The sequence below is a fragment of the Nomascus leucogenys genome, chromosome 18 (assembly GCF_006542625.1).
Source record: "Nomascus leucogenys isolate Asia chromosome 18, Asia_NLE_v1, whole genome shotgun sequence".
NCBI lineage: Eukaryota > Metazoa > Chordata > Mammalia > Primates > Hylobatidae > Nomascus > Nomascus leucogenys.
Genome location: NC_044398.1, coordinates 3,166,389 through 3,192,532, shown reverse-complemented (window position 1 = coordinate 3,192,532; position 26,144 = coordinate 3,166,389). Strand labels below are relative to the sequence as shown.

Sequence of the window (26,144 nt, the reverse complement as noted above, 5' to 3'; positions counted from 1 at the left end):
ACTGTCAGGAATTTGAAACCAGCCTGGCCAACATGGTAAAACTCCATCTCTACTAAAAATACAAAAATGAGCTAGGTGTGGTAGTGGGTGCCTGTAATCCCATCTACTCGGGAGGCCGAGGCAGGAGAGTTGCTTGAGCCCAGGAGGCAGAGGTTGTAGTGAGCCAAGATTGTGCCACTGCACTCCAGCCTGGGCGACAGAGCGAGACTCCATCTCAAAACAAAACAACAACAACAGAAAACCCACTAAAGGCAGGCCTACAGTTCATTCAGCATCCCAAAGGGAAAAAGACCCTCTCAGCCTCCTTCAGCTGTGATATATCATTTCCATGCATGCCAGATATGTATCATATTTTTTACTATTAAAATACTTGTGTGTGAATAAGTGTAAAAAAAGATTGCTTATTGATAGCATATAAATTCAGAGTCAGGAATGATGGTGATGCCAAACAACCAAAGATTGTCCAATGGGCGGCTGAGAGAGTGACACCTTTGCTTTCTGATGGTTCAGTAGACACAAACTTTGTTTCATGCACTAAATTTACAGTATTCTATAAAACCACCTTTAATCTTATGTAACATACATGAAACAAAAGAATTTAGTGTTTTCTACTTGAGTGCCATCCCCAAGATGTCACATTATATATATGCAAATATCCCAAAATCCAGTGAATCTGGAACCCAAACACTTCTAGTCCCACGCATTTTGGATAAGGGATACTCAGCCTATATCATGTGCTTTCTCACATGCAGCATGTTTAAATGAAGTGTTTTTGTGGATGGATAAATATGAACAATGAGGTGAAGATCTCCATGGAAGACAATGAAAGGTATAACAATACTGAAACTAGCTCTTGAGAAACTTGCCTTTAGTACTCCTTATCTACAAAATGAAATTAGACTGGCTAACTCTAAGGCTCAGCCTAACATTCCACACTCATTTTTCTTTATAATTAGATCCCTTTTGAGATATTAACCCCACAATGATAGAAAGCATCAAGGTAAAACGGAGAAATATGAGCTTTGGTATAAGGTATAACTGAAGATAGATCTGTTTCTTCACTTATAAAATGGAAATTACAGTAACACCTCTCCCTGTGTTACTGTAAGGATTACACAGTAAGGTACATAAAGTGTCCAATGTGTACAAGACACTCACTCAAATAATTGAATCACTTTCCTCTACCCTGAGTACTGCTTTTTCATAGCCAAACGACACTCCAACCCCAACTAACCCACATGTATGTCCTTTGTCAATGAGACAACCAGTTATTTTTTTCTTTGTTTGTTTTTGAGACAGAGTCTCGCTCTGTCGCCCAGGCTGGAGTGCAGTGGCATGATCTCGGCTCACTGCAAGCTCTGCCTCCCGGGTTCACACCATGCTCCTGCCTCAGCCTCCCGAGTAGCTGGGACTACAGGTGCCCGCCACCATGCCCAGCTAATTTTTTGTATTTTTAGTAGAGACGAGGTTTCATCCTGTTAGCCAGGATGGTCTCGACCTCATGATCCGCCCTCCTTGGCCTCCCAAAGTGCTGGGATTACAGGCATGAGCCACCGTGCCCAGCCTGACAACCAGTTATTTTTACTTAATTTCCTCGAGGTTTGGTTAAAAAAAAATTAGTAATATATATATATACACTGAGCAGCTGAATCTGTAATCCTAAGTAGAAGCTACCCAATATACTTGAAAATTTCCATCATAAGATGTAGGGGAAGGGAAGCATATTAAAAAATGTTCTCTCATTCCATTTCATTATAAATCTCAACTGAATATACCACTATTGGAAGGAAGCCGGCAGGCCAGGACGTCTCCACTTTAATTCTGCATGCACCCACACTCTGTTCTGTCCATCTTCTCAATAATGTAAAGGTAACCAAGAGTCCACTACCCCATCAGTTCTGACCTGGTTAAACAAGTCAATAATGTTTTCAAGCATCTTAGCAGCTTTTCTTTTCTTATCTTCCAATTGTTCTGCTGATTGTTTTATCTTCATTTCAACAGCTGTACTAAACAGTGCCTGCAGCAAAAGCATATAAAATCAGTCTCAAAACACTATCCAAAACCTAGTCATAAGTACTATTATTCTAGCTAACCCACTTTTCCCTCCTAGTTAATCTGCAGAAACTGAGGGGAAAAATAGTGGCAGCCTTAAAATGTATGAAATTAATGTAAGATCACATTAAAACCCAGAGGATAGTACTAGGGGAAAAATTTTATTTGTGGATTATATAACTGGTTATAAAAATTTAAACATCTGATTACAAAGAAAATACCACCTTGACAAGAGGCGAACACACACAGTAAGTTCATGTGTTTCCTTTAACCAGCTAAATCATTTCTGTGCAACCAGGTTACTTAGAGCCTGTCTGTATCCTTTTTACTTTGAAGGATATAATTCATTGCAGCTAGTACAGTTTTATTCTAAAACTTAAGGGGATGAGCTAGGCAAAATTAAGAGTTCATAGTATTCATCAAAATATGGCAACTAATGTCATGGATAGTCATTACAATATATAATTCATCATGCTCCTCAAGAGTCTTACCTCATTTGGAAATACCCATCTTTTTTTATTGCCTTCTAGAGGCCTAATACTGAGCAAGATTAGCATACTATGCTCAATTACTTCATGAAATACATTTTTCTTGATAAAATAAGGCACAGGCTAGTCACCGGTTTTTGTAAAGTTTTACTGGAACACAACCACAGATTCATTTAAGCTAGATCAGCAGAGTTCAGCAACTGTAACAGAGACCTTATGGCCTGAAAATCCAAAAATATTTACTGTCTACCCTTCAGAAAATAATTTACCAACTTCTCCATTCGATCACTAAAGTTGTATCTTAATTGCATTTTGTAGGAACTTATTTTTCCCCTTTTTATATTTATGCCCTCCAAAAGCCAATTTTAAATTAATGAGGAAAATGATTTGGCTTAGATTCAAATGTTCTGATAGCCACCTCAAGTGCATTCATTAAATGAGATGAGTATAAAAACATTTTAAAAATATTCTGAACATTATGAATCTACAACAAACTAAATTATACACTTTAAAATGTAATTTTATGTAAAATGTAAATTGAAACATTTTATGCCTATCACTAGTTAACCTTAAATTCATTTTCATTTCTTACTAATTATCAACTTTCCAACACTTTGCAATTCACCATAGCGACTGAATTTTTCTTTTCCCCTCCTATAGCCAGCCGGAAAATGCATAGACAACATGCTTATTACAAAATTAAGAACTGTAAATTTTAAAAAACTATTCAAAACACCTTATTATATCTCCTCACATTCAAAGAAGAATCATTACCATGTAAAAGAGAATCACAGTTTCATAATACATCAGTATATAAGATAACCAAAGGGTCTTTTTGTCACATCTAATTATTTCGACAAAGTACAATATTACCTATTATTACCTCCCAGATACAGAAGTCTCATCATAAAGAAAAGTACCAGCTAAGGCCAACAGTAATTAAAAGAACTTACAGTGCCATGCCCATTTGCTTCAAAATAAACTCCAATGTCAAACTCTTGAGCCTTGTGGTGCAAATGTTTTACACCAGTCTTAGTGCAACAGACAGGTACCTATAACACATGCATTTAAAGAAATACAGCAATTACTCAGATGTCAAATGTTTCTTGCATACCTAGTATCCCAGAGATACAAAGGGGAACAAAACGTACTGGGGCCGAGTCCAGTGAGGAAGTCGATTAAGCATTAAAATACAAAATGGTATGTATACAATGGAAGCATGAACACACTGTGGAAGCACACAGCCAAAGGTAAAGCACGGTGAGACAGATGAGGGTCTCCTTATAAGACAAGAAAGATTACAAGTGGGGGCGTGACATGACCTAACTGTTTTAGAAAGCTGTTTAGCTACAGTATGGAGAATAGCTTAGAGCAGAATTGCAAGCTTTTTCTGTAACAGGCCAGACAGTAAATATTTTAGGCTTTGCAGGCCATGTGGTCTCTGTCGCCATTACTCTGCCATTACAGTGCAAAAGCAGCCACAGACCATACATAAACAAATCAACATAGCTCAATTCCAATGAAACTTTGTTTACAAATATCAGCAAGTTCAATTAGAAGGTTAAGAAATGGAATGAGGAAGCACTTTGGGAGGCCGAGGCGGGTGGATCACGAGGTCAGGAGATCGAGACCATCTTGGCTAACACGGTGAAACCCCGTCTGCACTAAAAATACAAAAAATTAGCTGGCCGCGGTGGCGGGCGCCTGTAATCCCAGCTACTCAGGAGGCTGAGGCTGGAGAATGGCGTGAACCCAGGAGGCGGAGCTTGCAGTGAGCCAAGATAGCGCCACTGCAGTCCGGTCTGGGCGAAAGAGCAAGACTCCGTAGCAAAAAAAAAAAAAAAAAAGAAATGGAACGAAGACGCTTCTAGGACTAATCCCAGTAAGAAACAGTGGCTGGATCAGCAACAGTGAATAGGGAAAGTCATGGATGGATGGATCTGAGAGAGCTTTAAGAATGGTTAAGGAAAGATTGATAGTAGAAAAACCGCAAAAGAAAGATCAGCATTAGATTGGATGTAGGAGACCTCAGGAATGGCAAGGGCTAAAAATATTTCATCTGGAAGACAGTGAGTTGAGAAGTAACAGTTTCTTAAACTAGGTTATTTTATCTGTAATAAATTTTTAAGACAGAAAATGAAAATCCTAAAACAATAACCCAAGTACTGTGAAATAACCCAATCCCTGTAAAAGGCAGGCAAATGGGCCCCAGATGGAAATCCCTTGAATGAGCTTATTATAACCATATATTAAAATCAGTCATAAACCAGCAGCCTCAAGATATATTTCTTTTTGCCCAGCCACTGTTTCTTTTTTAAAAAGTAGGAAAATCACATGAAAATTCAGATTCCTGCTTCTCTTGAAGAGTGTGACTACAGTTGACATCAGCTGGCACATACTGTCCTGTTTTTAGCCCCCTGCTGCTTTCATTCACTTTACCTGTCCAAATCCTGCAGGAATCTGACTTTATAATTCCTGCTTTCTGGAGAATGGAAAGGTAACTAAAACTAGTATAAATGCCAGAACGAGGTACAAAAAAGTTGGAAAACTTCTCGTTAATGAGAAAGTATAGGCAAACAGGCTTCCAGTTTTGTCCATGAACCCTGGTAACTCTCCGAGCAAGTAGTGTGGTGCCAAGGGTGGTCATCTGGTGGACACCGGGGAAATAATTAGAATCTCCCACCACCCCAGAAAACCTCTCCAAAAAAAAAGAAGGGCAAGACATAGTTTTATTACTGAATAAGTATTAAGCCAAACTGATGTTCAATCATAGGCTAATTTGCTAAGAGATAGCAAAGATAAACGCTCACCCTTTAATATAGCCAAGCAGACACATTCCAATCCAATTTCCTAAGATAAAAGATGGCTAATGACAAAAATTATCTCCTTGACCAAACTTGAGTCAGGCTTAGGTGGGCCTGACTAGGCTTGTCCTTAGGCACATCTTCCAATAGCCCGATTTTAATAAGAGTCATGCTAAGTGAGCTTAGCGAGAATCCCTCATCCTGATATATGACCACTCTTGACATCTGATCTGAGTTCTCATTGTCCACCATCCCCTAGGTAATATGTGACCACCCTGGCCTACCTTCAGCCCAAGTCCTGTTAGATCAGTTTAGCCAAAATACCACCCACTTACCCTCATGCTTCCTCTCGGTAATTTTTCATCCACTGACCACCACCCACCCCCCACACACCCTGCTCCTTGGCCATAAAGCCCCACTTTTCCTTACTATATTTGGAGTTGAGCCCAGTCTTTCTCCTACCACTGCAAAACTCCATCACATTAGTCCCTGTACCTATCACAACAGTCCTGAATCAAGTCTGCCTTACCATTTTAACAAGTGTCATGAATTATTTTTTCTTTAACATTAGTCCTCAAATAGGAAAACTTGACAACACCATTTGTCACACACATGGTTTATCCTAAACTTACTTGGTAATAGGGATGGCCACCTGTGTTAACTGCCCTTCTCTAAGGAGTAATAAAACTTTTCATACCTCTGTGACAGGTGGATAGTTACAAATTGGACGCAAACCCTTAAGTTAAACTCTCCTGAGGCTGGGAGATAGGTGAGCTATCTTCCTTGATGTTTATATTTGAAATTGGTGACTCTAGGCCCTTAAAGAAAAATATTCCTGAGCTGTAAAACTGGCTTATTAGGCCTTCAGAAAGATTTACGTTCATTACAAAGGCACAGAGAAAGAATTCCAAGTTTTCTAAAGGAAACCTCCAAGAAAAGGAAGGAAAGAAGTTTTCCTTTATTCATCAAGGACAACTAAATTTTTTCTTATTTATTTCTTTTTACCTTTACATGAACAGCAGCTCAGCTTCATGCACTACAACATAATCACTTTTATGAGGGCAGTATCTTCCTCACAGAAACATGATCTTAATTAAGAAACTACCAGAAAACAAAAATGGTTCAATACCTTCATAACTTCTTCAAGATACCGTGTTGAACTTCCATTTGCATATGCAGTTTGTACAACACCAATATTCAAACTTTCTCCAATCTAGACAAAAACAATGATACTTAACTTGCCATCAAAAGTATGGTCTACAAAAACAAATATAATGAGAGCCAGTTCAGTTGTGCCTTAGTTTATGCCATAAATGTCTGACTGCAAATTTACATGTATGCCAGGAAAAAAGCCTAAAATACATTTGAACACTATTTAAAGCAATTATATGAGAATTCCTCTTTTAAGAAGCCTGTATCTCCTGATCTTCACCTCTTTAATTTTTTAAATAAAAGTATCTGGCCAGGCACGGTGGCTCACGCCTGTAATCCCAGCACTTTGGGAGGCCAAGGTGGGTGGATCACCTGAAGTCAAGAGTTCGAGACCAGCCTGGCCAACATGGTGAAACCCCGTCTCTACTAAAAATACAAAAATTAGCCAGGTGTGGTGGCGTGCATCTGTAATCCCAGCCACTTGGGAGGCTGAGGCAGAAGAATTGCTTGAGCCCAGGAGGCAGAGGTTGCAATGAGCCGAGATCGCGCCCCTGCACTCCAGCCTGGGCGACAGAGCAACACTGTCTCAAAAAAAAAAACCAAAAAGTATCTATTGAATTCTTAAAGTATGCTTTTTCCAGATTATAATAATTTCCAGTTACATTGTGTACTTAAAGCTAGCCTGAGATTTATTTCTAAAATAGCAAAATGAAACAAATCTCACATTACTAAGCTTATCATAATCAGTTAATATATCAGATGATGAGATTTCCTATTAGAATTTAGGGCTTTTATGGAGTGACCACAGAACTGTCATCAAAGTTTCAATTATGATGGAAGCAAAACTTCCTAAAGCTTCAAATCACAAACTCAGCCAGTATAAGGAGGAAAAGAGTACCTTCAGGTTCCAAAGCCAATGCCTCAAATGTTCAAATGACTGGGTATTACCACTCTTTTTTAAATTTTCTGCCCACTAATGTAAAGAATTTGTCATACATTGTGCCCTTCTGACAAATGATTGTAAAATATGGCACTATTTCACTACTAAGTCTTGTTTTAGAGGGTCCCACTAATGTAAAGAATTAGTCATAAATTGTGCCCTTCTGACAAATGATTGTAAAATATGGAACTATTTCACTACTAGGTCTTGTTTTAGAGGGTAGCCAGTCCCCCCACCATACCTCCACCAGGAGCTCCTTAAGGAAACTGCTAATTAACGTTGCTATCTTGTCTCCATCTATGAGATGAAAGTGGCCATCTGCATCATGGTAGTAATAAACAATTCTGTCTGCATCTCCATCAAAAGAACAGCATCTTTCATTGGACTTCATTTCCATTCCTAGCACACAGGATAATTTAACATGCATTTCAGTCTAAGAATTTATTATAAAGAGTTTTAGAATTTTCTCTTAAAATTATCCACCTAAAAATCAATGTCTTAATCTTAAATAGCATATAATCTTTAAATAGTACATAGTTTATTAGTGGTTTTTACAGGTCAAATTCTTTCACTGCAAAGTGAAAAAAGGAGCATTCAAAATCTATGCTGAAATTTGCTATAATACTACCATAAAATTCCATTTTATAAGCAGGTTGGTTTGGCTAGACTCCCATAAAGGTTTTTTGAAAGCTACATGTATTTCTGAATGTAATTTACCTAGGACCGTGATCTCCTTTACATAGAAAAAATAATCAGCACTAGATGATGTATGTGCTTTAATTCTAACAGAAATGATTTTTATTTGTTCATACCACCAATAAAAAGAAACACTGGTAATTAAGAGCAAAGAATTATAACTTTGAGAGATAACTGGCCTGTGAAATTTACATAAAGTTGCTGAAATCTCAGCAATTGTCACATCAAATTTATTAGAAAATTTGGCTATTCCTTAGCCATGACAGCAGCAGAGTGACAAATCCAACATGAGACAACTAAGAAGTAAAAGGCTTTTGTCAGGAATGGGATCATAAGATTGATGAAAGCACATGATGCAAGCTTCAGGAAAGCAAGGACCACGGTTTTGTTCATACTGTAGTCCCAAAGCCTAGAGCATAGAGAGTAAGAGCTCAGTATTTAATAAATGGATAAATAAGTGGCAGAACTGAACTGGCAAGTAAATGTCAAAATAAGCAATTCAATGAAAAGGAGCTCAAATTGGTTAACTACACTGACATTTTAAATGCTTACTAAGTAAGGCATAATAACATGAATGAATGAGGCAACTGGATGATGTCTGTAGACTTCTAGAATGCATGTCCTATTTAAGGGGGGGCAGCATCTATCTGACTGCAGTGGACTAATGCCATGTGTGAACATTTTCTGATTTTGGTAAAGAGATGCTAGAGATTCCAATATATGAGAAGTCACGGAATTTTTAAACAGTGGCACACAGACAAACACACAAATGCAGCCGGCCAAACAAAACATATCTGCGAGTCAGGTTTGGCCTAAGCAAATAATATAGGGTCTATAATGCAGATAAATCCACAACACCTCTTACTATAACTAAAATCTGAAGAAAAGTCTTCCTCCTATTCTGCACTGAGTGGAAAACACTGATTGCTAACAACTGTATAAGCAGAGTTACATTTGCTTTCCATAGTATATTTAATTTAGATAAGGTATCTAATAATACTTACTATGCTCCCCTCTAGATCTGTGATTCTCAAAAAGGGATCCCCAGACAAGCACTGTGAACAAAGCCTGCAAACTTGATAGAAATGCAAATTTCTATCATATGCAAATCCTATGCCAGACCTCCAGAAACTCAGAAGTGGAGCCCAGGAATCTGTGTGCTAACAAGCCCTCAAAGTGATTCTGACGCATGCCAGTTTGAGAACCACTGCTCTAGAATGCCATTTCCTGACTTTGTTTTCCCCACCTGATTTCCTGTAGACTATGAGGAGTGGTGTGATTTACAGGCAGAGAGAGCAGACCATGTTTCAATGGCTCTGAGAGTGGGAAGATTTCTCAATGTCTAAATGTGGCAGAGCCAGGACTAGCTGCAAGATTCTTAACTCACTTTACCACCTTAGTTTGTAAGTGAGATTGGCTTCAAAGAGCATTAAAAACAAATTTTTACAGTGCTAGTACGACATACCCTGTGGAGGTTTCTGATGACTTTTCACAAAGTCAGCTCCACATAAATGATTGAGTTTCCCCTTGGACCCATCATTAAACAGCTGAACTGACAGGCCCTGTGAGAAGTAGTGTTCCATTTCCCTTAGCTTCAGGGCCCCTATGCCGTTTGCACAGTCGACCTTAAGTGATCTGTATTCATCTCCACTGCAGGAAGCCTACAAAGGAAAAAGACACATGGAAGAAAAATTTCAAGTTATAAAAATAAATGTGAAATATAAAGCATATATACATATGTGCATATGTAAATATTCAGTTAACTCATCCATTTTAATTTTTAAGTTCCATTAATTATAATTGTTTTCAATTTTTTAAATTATAAAACACTAAAGTAAAATTTGAAAACACCTGGAACAATAGAACAGTTTTGCTAATTGAACAACTTATAGCATAGAGCTTTATTAGAATTTAGTCTCAATTAACAGGGTCTCTTAAAAGTAATATTACAAGGCAGCCATTCAAATGCAAGAATAAGCACACAGACAAATGGGCAGTAATGACATGTCATTCTTTTTATAGTATGTGACATCATCATCAGGCAGATTTGTTTTCTAATTGTCTCCTCTCCCAGCTATCCTCACCCCAAATTATAAGCTCTATGAGAGCAAGGGCTTTTAGTTAATTGTGCCTGGTAAGGACATACACTCAATATTTGTTGATCAAATGAATGATACTGCTCAAATCTCTCCACATTTAACAAGCCAATATACCTAGAAGAAAATCTCAATAGTAGATGCCTCAGGTATTAAGCCAACAGCACCTACATTAACTAAGATCAAATCATCTGAATGAATACTTATGATACCATCGTCAAGACCCCCACCACGTTTTCTTCCCCAAAGGGTCTCAGAATGTACTACGTGCTTTGCCAAGTAAACGCCAATGTAAGTTAACAGGATACACAGACCTGAACCTTGTGTGGCCCTAGAGAAAAACAAAAAAGGAGATATGCAGCATCTTTGGAAAAGGAAAGAGAGGGCATGACAAACAGGATAATTTGTTCAGGAGACTATGTTCTTTATTCATTTGTTTAACTCTAACCATGTTCAATAAACTTTTCACCTGTTTGGTGAGTTCCACAAAAGCCTTAGAGAGTTTCTGGTAATAACCTTCTATAGTTGCCTTTCCATATCGGCCACCCGTGTTTCGACAATACACCATGTAGTGCAGCTGGGGTGTTGTTAACAAGCCATAATCTGTCATAGAAATACAAAAAGCAATTCACCGCATTTCTTAACAAAGAGAAAAAAGTTTAAATGCATTCATGCGTAGGAATTTCAGGGTGACGAATCCTTTTGTGTCATCTCAGACATCTTAAAAAACATAAAAATGATCTTAAAAAGAAATATAAATGACTATAAGAAGCCAAAAAACCAATCATTACATATAAACAGGTAACAATGTAAATATAAAGCAACATAGACAAGTAATAATTGAGTTCTGTTTCCAGTAACATTGCAAACTACATAATTCAGATGAATCATCCTCCTGGAAACAACCAAAATGCTAGATAAAAGACAAAAATCTCCTTTTAAAAAGAACTACAGTGCTGACAAGTTACAGAATTATCAGGCCAAAACATACCTTAAGGCAAGAACTCGAAGATCTAAGCTAGTTCAGAAGCCAGTTTTGTCCTGAAGTTATTCCTCTAAACTAGAAATTGAGCTACGGTTTTCAGAGCAAAAAAAGCCCATGCTGATCTAAGATGCAGAACCCAGTGGAAGACCAGACTCTCATGAAGTTGAAATCCCAAAGAACTATACCTTCAGTGCAAGGATGAGTCAGAAATTAATCACCCCATGTCACCACTCCCAGGACAGTTATCTTAACACTGAGCAGGGAAGAGGGGAAAACCCATTCTTGAAGAGCTGTTACCAAGCACAGGCCATTGCATGGACTTCCTGCCCAAACATACGTAACCACAGGAGTCCAAAGGAACTTTGTCCTGAGTTTTTTTTTTTTTTTGAAACAGAGTTTCACCATATCGCTCAGGCTGGAGTGCAATGGCGCAATCTCACCTCACTACAACCTCCACCTCCCAGCCTCAAGTGATTCTCCTGCCAAGTAGCTGGGATTACAGGCGCCTACCACCATGCCCGGCTAATTTTTGTATTTTTAGTAGAGACAGGGTTTCATCATGTTGGCCAGACTGATCTCAAACTCCTGACCTCAAATGATCCACCCACCTCAGCCTCCCAAAATGCTGGGATTACAGGCGTGAGTCACCATGCCCGGTCTGTCATGAATCAATTTAAAGTGAACCCAGCCAGTGCCCCAGGTACCCAGCAGAAGCCAAAGACTAAATTTTACCAAAGGACTATACTTTCTTGTAAACCTCAAAAACATCCCATAATTTTCAAAAAAAAACTGAAAACCAGCTTACAGTTAAACATAGCTAACATATAAGAAAAGCACCATGAGCAAAAAAAAAAGAAAAATGGATAGCAAAGATGGACCAGTAACCAATAAGTAAATACTCAGTGACTAAACCCGTCAGTTGGACCTGAACCTCAAACAAGAATTTGACTGGAGGCAAAAAGGAGTCACTTTAAATTCTTCAGCCCTTAAGTTATTTAACAGAAATGATACCTTATGAAGGCAACTTTAGCTCTGGTATAATGATGGAGGAGATGGAGAAGCTCAAAAAATACAAATAAGAGCTTAGATTAGTTTAATGAAGTGTTTACTAGAGGAACCCATTATTCTAAAAAACATGCTAAAGGAAGAAACAAAATAATTTTGTGACCAATACCAAAATTACCAAATAAACATTTGCTATATATATACCCAATGAAAAGCATTATCTAGGCCGGGCGCGGTGGCTCACGCTTGTAATCCCAGCACTTTGGGAGGCCAAGGCGGGCGGATCACGAGGTCAGGAGATCGAGACCACGGTGAGACCACGGTGAAACCCCGTCTCTACTAAAAAATACAAAAAATTAGCCGGGCGTGGTGGCGGGCGCCTGTAATCCCAGCTACTCGGGAGGCTGAGGCAGGAGAATGGCGTGAACCCGGAAGGTGGAGCTTGCAGTGAGCCGAGATCGTGCCACTGCACTCCAGCCTGGGCGACAGAGCGAGACTCCGTCTCAAAAAAAAAAAAAAAAAAAAGAAAAGCATTATCTATCCAACACATCAACTCAGAAACCTGGAATGTGTTCTTCACAGTTCTGTTCTCCCCACATATCACAAAATCCTTTGAATGCAATACTAATTTTTCAAGAGTGGCCTAGCTGGTCTGTTTCCCTTTCTTACAACTTTCCTTTCCCTTCTCTCTACGACAAACAGAGGGATTGGCTTAAATGAAAATGTGATCATAGCACTCTCTTGCATAAAATCCTTCAATGGAGTCCCATTGCCATTGCATCTGGAATAGAGCCCAAGTTCTTCACATGACCTCCAAGATTTGTATAAGTTAGCCCCACATTACCTCCCTACTCTCTTCTCCTAGCCCCCATTCTCCCTATGTTGCAGCTACATTAACCTTTTTTCATTTACTGAAATACGCTAAGCCAAAGAGAGAAATGAAGGAAAGGTTAAAAAAATTACTCTCAACTTTTGTAGACTAAAACACTAGAAGAGTGATGGTTCTATCGATAGAATGAAAATGCTGAAAAAGACAACCATGCTGGGGATGACAGAAAGAATACAGTTTGGGGCAGGGTGAACATGAGACAGAAACAGGCCACCTAAGGGAAGACACCACTCAGACCAATGCTTTACAAATTGCAGACCACAGCCTGCCAATGGGCCATGGAATTTACTTAGTGAGACACAACCAGCATTTGTGCATTTTAAACAGATGATTGCATGTCATGTAGGATGGATGAGCATTGTTTATTGAAACTATTATTTCAGTTATACACACAAGCACACATTGACATGTCATGACACATAATGAGTTTCTTACTGTGGGTTGTGATACACAGTGAAACAGAAATAGACTACTAGAGGGATGTACACAGCAAGTAGTAAAACATGTTTGATGAATTAACAAATGAATGAGGCTGGGCACGGTGGCTCATGCCTGTAATCCAAGCACTTTGGGAGGCTGAGGCAGGTGGATCACAAGGTCAGGAGATTGAGACCAGTCTGGCCAACATGATGAAACCCTGTCTCTACTAATACAAAAATTATCCAGTTTTGGTGGCGTGTGCCTGTAATCCCAGCTACTCGGGAGGCTGAGGCAGGAGAATCGCTTGAACCAGGGAGTCAGAGGTTGCAGCGAGCCAAGATCGAGCCACTGCACTCCAGCCTGGCGACAAAGTGAGACTCCATCTCAAACAAACAAACAAACAATAAATAAATAAATAAATGAATGAATGAAAAAAGGGAGCTTAAGCTATGGCAGTAGAGATAATCATTCAGAAATCACGTAGAAGGAAAGAGGGTCCCGAGGAATGCCCTCCCCAAAAGAGACAGAAGAGGAGCCAACAGAGAAGACCAATATGGAACAGTGGCCAAGCAAGTGGAAGCTCAAAGAAAGAGCTTTAACATTATGGAAAGCTACAAAGACTTCAACTGTAAGACCTTTAACGCATAAATTATTAAAATTATTTTTAGATCACAGCCCCCTCTGAGTATCTGAGGAGAGGTATGCATGCACTCCCTGGGAAGTGCTTGTGCCGGCAACACTCTGTACATAGTTATCATGAGGTCCACAGGTCCTCTGCAGCTTTCCCAGACATGCCACAGAGGTCCCTGGTTAAGAATCCCTACTTTACAATATCCACCAGATTTGGCAATAACAATGCAGATGGATGTCAGGGGTGGGCTGGGGAGACATTTATTTCAAGGAGAGGTAAGGATAGAGACTCACCTGCAGAAGACTGAAGAATGACAGAAGAGGAGGAAACAGAGAAGGTAAGCAGAGCTAGCCCTCAGCACAGGCCAGACTGACCGTGCAGGAAGGGAACACAGTCGGAACTCGAGAGGAGGGTTCAAAGGTCAAGAGTAGATGTTTGTTTTAATGAGAAAGATCTCACACCAGGAAAATATTAACCTCAAAACATGGTGGCGGCAGTGCCTTCACAACAGACACAATGTGAGAAGGGGATCCTAGTCTGTTTTGTTTCACTTAATTTTCTGTCATTTGATATAACATAAAGAACCACCTGTCAAAAATATTTCCCATCACTACTTGACAGGTAACAGCTGATTTCACAGGAGACCAGCTATTAGGGAAGACCTAATATTGACAAAAGTTCCCCAGAATGATCATCTTCAAGTACTTAAAAACGTTTTTATTTGAGGAAATTCAGTCTTACCAAAGTAAAGGAAGTTGTATTAGTTCAGAATTTCCCAGCTATAATCTCCTATAGTACTACCATAGGTAAGACAAAACATGCCTGCCCAGAAACGACCTGGAAGGTTATTTTTTAAAGTTAGTATTTTGTATCTAGGAGTTCATTTTTTAAACATTTTTTGTTCGTCTGCATTTTCAAACTTTTCTAAATAAATATACATTACTTTTGTAAATTAAAGTTTTTTAAAGATTAATTTCCAACTCAGGATAACTACATACCATGGAATTGACCTCCTAGAACAGTCACACCATCTATTACGGATTGTGAAAGTTTCTCACTGCTGGGCCTAGAAAAGAAAAGGAAGAAAATAATATATCCCACTCTGAAACTGGCAGGGTTGCTGGTTCTGCAAGCAAATGCAAAAATTACCTGCTACAAATTTCAAAATAGTAAGTTCCTGGTATCTGAACTGAAAGCTATAAACTCTGAAGATAACTGGTAAATTATAAGCATTTTCCAGTAGCCTTTCACAGTCTAGTTCTAGGAAAAATTTTGGCTTTTAAATGAATTTATAAAATAGATATAGAGGACACTCTAACCACAGCATACCCGAATACCTTTTAAAGTTTGACCACAGCAACATGTCTGAACTCTTAAGAACAGTAACAATAAACACTGAATATACACAGTGTGTATAAGACAGTACTTGTATTAAGCCACCAAGGATATAGAACCTGTTTTCCATTTTGCAAAGTCAGAACAAATTATCTATCTGAAAATAAAACAGACTACAAAACTGCCTTGGCCAGGCACAGTGGCTCACACCTGTAATCCCAGCACTTTGGGAGGCCGAGGCGGGTGGATCACGAGATCGAGACCATCCTGGCCAACATGGTGAAACCCCATCTCTACTAAAAATACAAAAATTAGCTGGGCGTGGTGGCACACACCTGTAGTCCCAGCTACTCAGGAGGCTGAGGCAGGAGAATCGCTTGACCCTGGGAGGCGGAAGGTGCAATGAGCCAAGACTGTGCCACTGCACTCCAGCCTGGTGTCAGAGCGAGACTCCGTCTCAAAAAAATTAAAAAAAACAAAAAAACTGCCTTGTAGGAAAAGATGTTTCATCACTTGGATTAGTTAATAGTTAAGAACCAAATACATGTGGGATGGCTTTACTGTAGCGGGATAATTTACTTCAGAACATAAGTCACTCTGCTACCATCATGGGTATTCGGAAAACCCTCTGGTAACACAACGGGGTAAAAAAACCAGTCCAGGTATTGGAGATTGAGTAGAAATTTCCTTTTGAAATAATCTCGGGTTAAAACCAGATCTTATGCAAAAGGAAATGCTACTGTTGCAAAGTACACTTTTCATCTAATATTTTACAAAAAGACATTTTTGTAAAGAAAGGCAAAAGGTGCAAAATAGAACTATGTGGAAAATAATACTGTAGTTGACAGTGAGTTCCAGCATGGGAAAATGATATAAATATTTGAAACAATAACAACACAGATTACAAAGTAAATCTTTAAAAATAATGAGTTCAAATCATGTGTTGACTCTGTAGGGAAAAACAAATAAACCCACAGAGGGGGTGGGAGACATTTATTGAGCGCTTCTCTTGTGTCAGGAAGTATTTCACATCCATTATTCTGCAGCTTGGGTTTTGGAGTAGGGTTTCCAAGCAGGGTCAGACTCCAAGCCCCAAGCTGCAGCAGTGACTTCGCTATCCTAAAAAGGCCAGGCAGGCAGACATGCAACTCAGGGTAGTTCCACTCTACTTCTTTCCATTTGTCTTGGATTAAAACTGATACAATTGTTTATATCACGTTCCCAAAGCTTTTTTTTTTTTTTTATCAGTAACTCTTATCATCACCTCGTATCTCTACCAATAACTACGAAGGCATCTTGTTGCAGATTCACAGCTTCTTTCTCGCTGATGTCAATAAGCACTCTCTGCATATCTTGTTCCTCAGCATTTGCTAAACAGGTGGCATGTTCCTCCCAGGATGGTGCCAACATTTCACCCAAAGGATCAACCAATTTTACACCATTGTCTTCCTTGAAAGAAAAACAAACAATAAGCAATCTGTGCATACTCATGAGGCTAAGTTGAGAACAGAACTCAAAAGCCGTTTCCCTTCAACCAAAGACAGTGACGGCTGCGCAGCTTCAACAATAAACACCAAATACTAATACTGGACCCTGGATTAGGTATTTTATATATATATAACCTCATTAAATCCTTGTGACACACATAAATCAATTAAACTAATAATCCTATTTTTACTCCAATCTTACTTTGAGAAAACTGAACTTCAGAGAGGTTAGGTAATTTGCTTACGATCATACAGCTAACAAACGTCAGTACTGATACTAAAACAGCAAGTCTATCGTACTCGCCTAAAAACACTGTGCCACACTAGCCTCTGTAAAAGGCTGTGATCTGTGCATCCGCTATCAATAAACTGACTAGGGTACAAGTGGAGCAGAATAAGGGCACACAGAGATCCTTCTCACTATGACTCGGAACTCCAAGAACACACAGCCAGCTTGTCAACCAGCGGGTAGGACAGAAACTGAACACTGCCTCCCAACACTGTTCTGCTCAAATTCGTGGAAAAAAGTGTAGTTCACAGTGAATGTCACCTGAAAGAAAAGAGAATCGTTTTGAGAAGTGCCTCTGGAACTAGCAATAAATGTGGGGCTCTTCCTAGAAGTCAATCGGTCAATCAATTATGGTGACTTACATATTTAGACATTTACACATTTATAGTGATCACATATTTGGACAAGCAATGCCCTTGTTTGGGGGAAGAGGAGGTTACAATCCTTCACAGACCTACACCACTCTAACTTGCTGCTGATTTAGCTACAAAGGCAAAAATCCCACAGCCCCAGCAATCAAATAGAAGCATGTTATTCAAACCCTGTATTAATAGTCTATACATAATAAAGAATAACTACATTGTGTCAAGAGGTTGGCTAAGATATGGAAACAACCTAAGTGCTCATAAACAGATAAATGGATGAAGAAAATGTGGTATATATACACAATAGAATATTATTCAGCCTTAAAAAAGAAATACTGCCGTTCGCATCATGGTTTAATCTGGAAGACATTATGCTAAGTTAAATAAGCCAGACACATGAAGACAAATACTGCAGGCTCATAACATACATGTGTTATGTAAAAAAGTGGAACTCATAGAAACAGAGAGTAGTACGGTGGCAGCTAGAGGGTAAGGGAAATGGGGAGATGCTGGCCAATGGGCATAAACTTGCAGTTATAAGATGAATAAGTTCTGGAAGACTAACATACAGCATGGTGACTATAGTTCATAATAATATATATTGAAAATGTGTTGAGAGTACATCTTAAGTATTCTCACCACAAAACAAGGTAACTATGTGAGGTAATGGATATGTTAATTAGCCTGATAGTGGTAATCATTTCACAGTGTGTACATATATCAAAACATGGTGTTGTATGACTTGAATATATATAATTTTTATTTATCACTTACACCTCAATAAAGCTGAAAAAATAATTGTGTCAAAAAGAATACTTTGATTAAAATCTAACTGTCACAAAGACTAGAACCATCAGGCGTCATCAATATTCTTCCAAAGCTCACCTGTTTGTTCATTCAGAACAAGAAATTATTGCCGAGCTATAAAAACCTGTCTGAAAATGTTCAAAATGTTTCTTTTCAAATCTTTACCCTTCCCCACCCATCCCCAATATCTTTAATCACTGCTAAGTTAGCAAAGGAAACAATTTTCAATTACTGAAAATGTCTGAAATCAATAAATTTGGAAGGACATTGTTATTTCTCTAATATGGACACTCCAAAAAATGACAGTATCTTTTCATTCTTTCCACACCCTTAAGAATCATGAGCTTAATGATCATGCTCTTAAAAAAAAAAGTTGTTTCACATCCAAAGCACATATAAATGAGAAGGCACATTCCTAGAATTAGAATTTGTACTTTAGGTCAAATTGCTCAGACACTAAGGCTTGGTCTTGTAAATAATGGTCTGCTTTATCAGGGCACTAAACCCATTACCTCAGGATTGTGGGACGCTGTCACCATGACTCCTATAGTGGATTTTGTCTGTTTTGACCTCAGGACAGCTAATAACCCCATGCGAAACATGACATGATCAAGATGTTCTGCCTTCGTTCGAAATCCAGCAGTCCCGTATTGAAGGATCAGTCCATTGGGCTTGGCATGTAATGCTGAGTATTTTGTAATAGCACCTAAATCCATGTCTACAAAATTAAGAAATACTGTTTCAGGCATAACACGTAATTTCTCAAGAACCATTTGCTTCAAAAACTGCCACCCCAAACGAATACGTCTGTCTCATTCTGAACCTCCTCAGAGAACCCTCTGTTTGACAGAGCAATGGGCAGGAGAGTAAGTCCTGTGGGTTAGAATTACCTAGAGGATGTTGTCCAACTTGGATTGTCCACTCCTGGGCAGACTCAGGGCAGATATCAGATTGTCCCCACACTCCTCCCATTTTAGCTCCAGGACTATTCCTGGACCCCGGGCACACTTAAATTGGTCCATCTCAACTAAAATGAAGATTTTACACCTATTCAGAGACTCCAATGAGCTCAAAGATCATTGCATTTTACAAAAAGGGAAACTAACCTAAATTAACATAGATAGCTGGTGACGGATTGAGGCCTAAAGTCAGATTCTTGAGTGGACTGAAACTATATATCCTCAAATATCTGAGAAATCTTTGTGGTTCTTTTGCTATTTCTCCCAAACTACAGAGATATATTCTTAAAGGAAAAGCAAAAGGCAACAGTTTCTTCTCCAAGACTACCCAGATCTTTTTCCATTTGCTAAGAACAATCAGGACACCCTTCTAAGATGTTGCTCTAAAACTAGCAATAGCTTCTTCCGAAAGAATGCCACCTTTTTCCTTTACTTTTAAAAATAAAACATCGGCCGGGAGCGGTGGCTCACGCCTGTAATCTTAGCACTTTGAAAGGCCAAGGCAGGCGGATCACCTGAGGTCAGGAGTTTGAAACCAGCCTGGCCAACATGGGGAAAACGCCTCTTTACTAAAAATACAAAAAAATTAGTCGGGCGTGTTGGCGGGCGCCTGTAATCCCAGCTACTCGGGAGGCTGAAGCAGGAGAATCTCTTGAACCCGGGAGGCGGAGGTTGCAGTGAGCCGAGATCGCACCACTGCACTCCAGCCTGGGTGACAAAAGGAGACTCTGTCTCCAAAAAAAAAAAAAAAAAACAGGCCAGGTGCAGTGGCTCACGCCTGTAATCCCAGCATTTTGGGAGGCCAAGGTAGGCGGATCACGAGGTCAGGAGTTCAAGACCAGCCTGACCAACATGGTGAAACCCCCGTCTCTACTAAAAATACAAAAAGCAGCCTGGCGTGGTGGCGAGCGCCTGTAGTCCCAGCTACTCAGGAGGCTGAGGCAGGAGAATCGCTTGAACCTGGGAGGTGGAGGTCGCAGTGAGCCGAGATCGCGCCACTGCACTCCAGGGTGGGCGACAGGGTGAGACTCCGTCTCAAAACAAACAAACGACGACAACAAAAAATCGGCCCTTAGCCCACTAATACTGCTTTCTCTGGGATACTCCCACTAAGTGGAACTTGGGGTTTCCAACCTCAGTCAGTAGTTTTCCTTCAATAGTCCATATACTACATTTCCTGGGTCAATTAATTCCCAATTAGCCCAGGGACGAGGAGCAGTCCCCCAGCTGCTAGCCTCAGAATTTTGTTTTCTTTATTGTCCTTCATTGCTTCAACGAACAGAACTTACAAGAAATGGTGAAAAATACTTGCTTTTGTCCAGTTGGAAAAAGCTGGCATTCAGTAAGCTAATTTAGTTCAAGACAGTCATCAAATCTCTTTCCTAATGATGAATACATATTTGTAAAAACTGAGCAGTCAGTTATGTGTCATGATTATTCATAAGGGTGTAAACCAGTCCTGTTAACTCCAAAAAGCCATTAAAAAAAAAAAAGGTCCAGATAATATGAGTTCATCCCTTCATGGGTTTTAGGCCCTACAACTACTTTCAATGCGTCTGCGAATGCCTTTATTGAAAGCATATTTGCCAAACCCAGCGTCCGCGCAAAAAGTTAAGAGTATCCCCCTCCTCTCCATTCAATCTTCAAAACTCCTTGGTGCCTCTCTCCCGCCTACCCTCGAATCACCGCACAAGGGTGACTCCCGGCACTCCACCCTGAGGTCCCCGCCTAGGTCCACGTACCAGAGCCCCGGCAGGAGACCCGCGGCCCGGCCCGACCAGCCCGCTCGCGGGGCGCAGGGGCCTGTAGGTGTGTCCCGCGCGCTCCGCCGCTCGGTCAGTCGCCCGCCAGACCGCTAGCGCCTCTGTCGGGCAGAGAATCTAACCTGTCTCGCTCCCACCGAGCCCCTGCCGACCGGTAGTCTCCCTTCTCAACTCCCAGTCTCGGGGCCCGGCTTACCTCGGTCAGGAAGCCCCCTTCACCTACACGCACCGGAGAAGCGCCCAAGCGACAACGTCTGCAACCAGACCCAGTCCTCAGAACCGCAGACGTGGCTCTGCGTGGCTTCCGGCTCGTCGCCACGCCCCGTAGCCAATCACGGCAGAGGACTGTGCGCCGGCCCCGCCCCCTCCTCGCCGCCGGTCGCGCGCAGCTCGCGCCTGAGGAACTGCGGCTGCGGTTCCGAGCGGGGTCTGGGGCTGTTACCATTGAATGACTAGAAAGGGTGAGGTCCCCGCGGTGGCCCGGGGGTTGGGGCCGAGGGTCGCGGGTCCTCAGAGTACTGCGGCCACGGAGGCGCAGCCTCCGCCTCCAAATCCGGGCCTCTGGGGGCGGCAGGCCCTGCGTTCCTGGGAAGCCGGGGTTCCCGGTGGTCTTGGCTAGGGGCGGGGGTGGGGAATGAGCCCCGTCGCTGGGCCTCCGACAGGGAGACCTCGCCCGCAGTGAGCGCCGCCGGCGGCCCGCATCCCCCTGTCCGACGTCGAGGTCATCTCCCAAACCTTTGAGGCTGGGAAGCCTTCTCCGGCCGCCGTCTCCCCGGGTACCCCCTTCCCCCAGCTCACTGTAAACATCTTTTATTTAATGACCTCTGAGACACCCCCTACCCTCATCCTGGGTCCCTCGGGGCAGAGTCCAGTGAATCGTACACGTCCGGAGCTCTGGAATGCGGCCCAAGCGAAAAGGCACCCCGGTGTGGCGGGGGGAGCGGTCCGCGAGTCCGGGACCCAAGGGTGGCGACTGGCGCTGGGGAGCTCGGAGCTCATCCCGCTGGCACTGCGGCCTCTCTCGCCGCAGCCTCTGGCTCCGCCCAAGCCCGAGCCCCAGCCTTTCCCAGAATTCAGGCTTGCAGAGCGTCTGCAGGTGTCTGCCTGCCACCTGCAGCGGGACAATTCCAAACACCTGTTGAAAGTGCAGATTCCCCCCTATCTAGTGCGGGGTGCGGGAGGCGGGAGCCCGGAGCCCGGGTACGCAGAATGTGGGTTTTAACGGAGTGTTTTAGAGGATGTTGTGCATACTCGATTTTGGAGTCAGGAAATAAAGAAGAGTGTAAGTGTCCGCTTTGTGCCCCTAGCTCTCGGTGCAAAGCGTTCCTGCAGAATTGCTTCCACGTAAAGGGACCTTCGGGAAATTTCGCTGGACACCGGCTGGCACTGACAAACCCAGCGTCCCTGGGCCTTGTGAGGTTTCCAGGCAGGCTGATTGCGAGGCAACATGTCTGCTTCGGTGAAAGAAAGCCTTCAGCTTCAGCTACTGGAGATGGAAATGCTGTTTTCTATGTTTCCTAACCAAGGAGAAGTAAAACTTGAAGATGTAAATGCCCTGACAAATATAAAGAGGTATTTGGAAGGCACAAGGGAGGCGCTGCCACCAAAAATCGAATTTGTAATTACTCTCCAGATTGAAGAGCCCAAGGTAGGTGCCCTGATTTAAGTGTTTGCCAGGTGCCCGGTTTTTAACTGAAACATCTAGAACATGAGCTTTATGTCAAGGAAAGATAGAAATATTCCAGGTGCATATTTCCTTGTTTGAAAGATACGGAATGCTCTATAAATTGTCTTCAGTAAATATCTTTAATTTTATGTGAACATACATACCTTTTTGACAAATATACCTGGAGTTTATATTGAAGCTATCTTGCAGTCTTATGCCATTATTATTTTGTTCACCCATCCAGTTGGACTACCTTTCACATGTATCATGATTTTCATAAATCTAAATATCTCCTGTAACAAAACTGTCTTTTAAGGAGTGAATGAGTGGATTTTTTGATGGCACTAAAACACAGAAAGCAAATACGGATGGAAAAATCTAAAGACTAAAAATGAATTTACCTCCGTCTTCTGATCCATTTATCTCCAGCAACATTAGCATAGCATAGGTAACACGTGGACTGGGCATTTGAGAACCACTGTTGTAGCTATTTCCTACTCATCCTTCAGTTGTCATTCCCTCAGAGGAGACTTTCTGGTTCTCCAGACTGGATTCTGTCCTGCTGGTTACACACTTCAATGGAACCCTCCACTTTTCCATGGTAATGCTTTTCACAATTGAAATTAAATACTTGCTATATGTAATTATTTGTTTAATGTGTATCTCCTTCACTAGGCCCTGGACTTCATGAAGGGCAAAAATAGTGTCTGGCTTAGTCACTTTTTTATCGCAGCACAAGGGCACCTGGCACACGTAGTTGTTCAATAAATATTGAAATAATGCATAAAAGGAAGCAATCGTGTATGTAAAGTACCTGGTACACAGCTGACACTTAATAGTAGCAATAACATTTCTCAAAATCATGCAGTTGCTATTGATAAACTAGCTTATGTGATGTTATGGTATTTAAATCTATTTGATTTTCATTTTAAGGTGAAAATTGATTTGCAAGTGACCATGCCTCACAGCTACCCCTTTGTAGCATTGCAGCTGTTTGGACGGTCATCTGAACTTGACAGACATCAGCAGCTACTTCTCAACAAAGGTCTCACTTCTTACATAGGGACTTTTGATCCAGGTGAGCTCTGTGTATGTGCAGCAATCCAGTGGCTACAGGACAACAGTGCATCTTATTTCCTGAACAGAAAGCTTGTATATGAACCATCTACACAAGCAAAGCCAGTCAAGAACACATTCCTCCGAATGTGGATCTACAGTCACCATATATATCAGCAGGACCTAAGGAAAAAGATTTTGGATGTTGGGAAAAGGTTAGATGTGACTGGATTTTGCATGACAGGAAAGCCTGGTATAATCTGTGTGGAGGGTTTCAAAGAGCACTGTGAGGAGTTCTGGCACACAATTAGGTACCCCAATTGGAAGCACATTTCCTGTAAGCATGCTGAAAGCGTGGAGACAGAAGGAAATGGTGAGGACCTGCGCCTTTTCCATTCTTTTGAAGAATTACTCCTTGAGGCTCATGGTGACTATGGATTAAGGAATGACTATCACATGAATCTGGGCCAGTTCTTAGAATTTCTCAAGAAGCACAAAAGTGAGCATGTTTTTCAGATACTATTTGGTATTGAAAGCAAAAGTTCAGACTCGTAAAAAGCGATTAAGAGGCCTATGCTTGTAATTTCACTAAGTCAGTATTTCTGTTAATAAGACCAAAATAAAAAGGCTGGTGGCTGTGTAGCATCCTCAGTGCAAAACTCAGCTCCAGAATTTTCACCTGGTAATGAATTTCAACTGATAGTGAAATGAATAGGCCTTTAAACTTTGTAACAGTGCAATTGTGATGTCATCTCCGGGTTCTTGTGTTAAGTCATTCAAAAACTATTTCATTGTAAATTAATAAAAACAATCCATTTAACTTGTGAAGCTGATTTGATTGAAGAGGAATCCAAAGCCCATAACTAACATCAAAAATCCAACTGCAATTATGAATTGAGAAATATGAATAGCATTTATTTCACATTGCTAGCACACATGTGACACACCCACTTGTCTTTCATTATTGGAAATCTAAATCAAGTTTAAAATGAGAACAGGAAGGACATGTTTACTTCCTTTTTTGAGACGGAGTCTCACTTCGTTGCCAGGCTGGAGTGCAGTGGTGTGATCTCGGCTCACTGCATCCTCAGCTTCCCAGGTTCAAGCGATTCTCCTCCCTCTGCCTCCCAAGTAGCTGGGACTACAGGCGTGCGCCACCATGCCCAGCTAATTGTTATATTTTTAGTAGAGACAGGGTTTCATCATGTTGGCCAGGATGGTCTCGATCTCTTAACCTCGTGATCTGCCTGCCTCAGCCTTCCAAAGTGCTCGGATTACAGGTGTGAGCCACCGCGCCCAGCCCATTTACTTCATTTCTTACTTTAAACTCCTATTTCGAGTGTTTTAGTATAACTAGATCCTAATAGCAGTGGCAAAGGACTCAAAGAAATGAAGTCCCAGGAGTTAAAAGATGACGCACAATGCTATGTGTTCTGGCTGTTTATATCAGTTAATGATACTAGCAATCCTGATACCAGTATTAGTTTAATTCTTATCCAGAAAAGATAAATACATGGTTCCTTGTCTACAAAGTATTCCTCTGTTTCAATCCAACCTTTGCCTGTGTGCCAGTATGCATTACTATACAGGGCAAGAGACTGTTGAGGGGACCAGTGTGGATATCTGCATCATTACCTTATTGGGGAAAAAAAAAAAATCTAATTCTACAGTCTGGTGATGTTACTGCCATCTCCTCTGAAAATTCCAAGCTCCACAGGCTTCACCAGGCTTTTCAAAATGAGAGTTTATTTTACTGATTAAAAACCGCTATTTAAGTAGCTCTTGCCAAACCTTTTCATTACCAGGTCTCCATCCCTCCCCAAGTATTTCTGCGAGTCTCATATACTAAGAGATATCTTGAGCAGCCTCTGCAGCTCTCCATGTTTCCGTAGTCAGCTACTGCTGCCCTTTCCCGGGAGGCATTCCATTCTCCTACTGGGTCCCCTCAAGATGCCAAAGCTGCGTGCTGGGATTTAGGAACAAATCCTGTTAGATGTCAGACAGTGCTGCTTGTGCTGGGGAGCCTACAGAACTAATGGTGAAACTACCGTCTGGTTTTACCCTCTGTGCCATGGATGCAGATGTGTCCTTGGGCTACGGAGAGGACATGATGGACCAGGAGGCCCTATCCCCAGGAGGTCTTAGAACTGGGTCCACTTTGTACTGCCTCTTTCTTCTTAGGTCACAATGAGTGTCCTCTCCGGGTACAACTCAGATCTTCAACCCATGGCTCGCCGTGGGCCTGCCCCGCCAGGTCCT

At 41.2% G+C, this 26,144-nt stretch overlaps 2 protein-coding genes across 5 annotated transcripts in view; one reads left to right on the top strand and one right to left on the bottom strand.

The window, feature by feature from the left end:
• Positions 1 to 21,474, bottom strand: part of PGM3 (phosphoglucomutase 3) — a 28,986-nt gene extending 7,512 nt beyond the window's left edge. For 2 of the 3 annotated variants that reach the window (XM_030799101.1, XM_003258279.2), the window contains exons 1-10: positions 21,360 to 21,474; positions 18,954 to 19,159; positions 16,758 to 16,942; positions 15,157 to 15,224; positions 10,698 to 10,831; positions 9,598 to 9,793; positions 7,678 to 7,835; positions 6,474 to 6,557; positions 3,494 to 3,592; positions 1,904 to 2,017 (exon numbers count right to left, since the gene is read on the bottom strand). In XM_030799101.1, the coding sequence (XP_030654961.1) occupies positions 1,904 to 2,017; positions 3,494 to 3,592; positions 6,474 to 6,557; positions 7,678 to 7,835; positions 9,598 to 9,793; positions 10,698 to 10,831; positions 15,157 to 15,224; positions 16,758 to 16,942; positions 18,954 to 19,157 (1,242 nt within the window). In that variant the 5' untranslated portion in view covers positions 19,158 to 19,159; positions 21,360 to 21,474. Of the gene's footprint in view, positions 1 to 1,903; positions 2,018 to 3,493; positions 3,593 to 6,473; positions 6,558 to 7,677; positions 7,836 to 9,597; positions 9,794 to 10,697; positions 10,832 to 15,156; positions 15,225 to 16,757; positions 16,943 to 18,953; positions 19,160 to 21,359 lie in introns of those variants that run through there. The other variant, XM_030799102.1, reaches the window with a different exon arrangement.
• A 19-nt stretch (positions 21,475 to 21,493) lies between these two features.
• On the top strand, positions 21,494 to 24,705 carry RWDD2A (RWD domain containing 2A). 2 transcript variants are annotated; one of them, XM_003258281.3, is made up of 3 exons: positions 21,494 to 21,624; positions 22,471 to 22,811; positions 23,763 to 24,705. In XM_003258281.3, the coding sequence occupies exons 2-3, from the start codon at positions 22,611 to 22,613 to the stop codon at positions 24,438 to 24,440; spliced, it is 879 nt and encodes a 292-aa protein (XP_003258329.1). In that variant the 5' UTR covers positions 21,494 to 21,624; positions 22,471 to 22,610; the 3' UTR covers positions 24,441 to 24,705. The 2 variants fall into 2 exon arrangements, with proteins under 2 accessions (XP_003258329.1, XP_030654955.1); XM_030799095.1 differs by having other exon boundaries at positions 21,538 to 21,624; positions 22,471 to 23,430.
• The last annotated feature ends 1,439 nt before the right edge of the window (positions 24,706 to 26,144 follow it).

Excerpts from the sequence above, each read along its gene's own strand:
- RWDD2A (XM_003258281.3), top strand. The coding sequence starts at position 22,611 with ATGTCTGCTTCGGTGAAAGAAAGCCTTCAGCTTCAGCTACTGGAGATG. Across the intron at positions 22,812-23,762 it reads TCCAGATTGAAGAGCCCAAG|GTGAAAATTGATTTGCAAGT; the intron begins GTAGGTGCCCTG and ends TTTCATTTTAAG.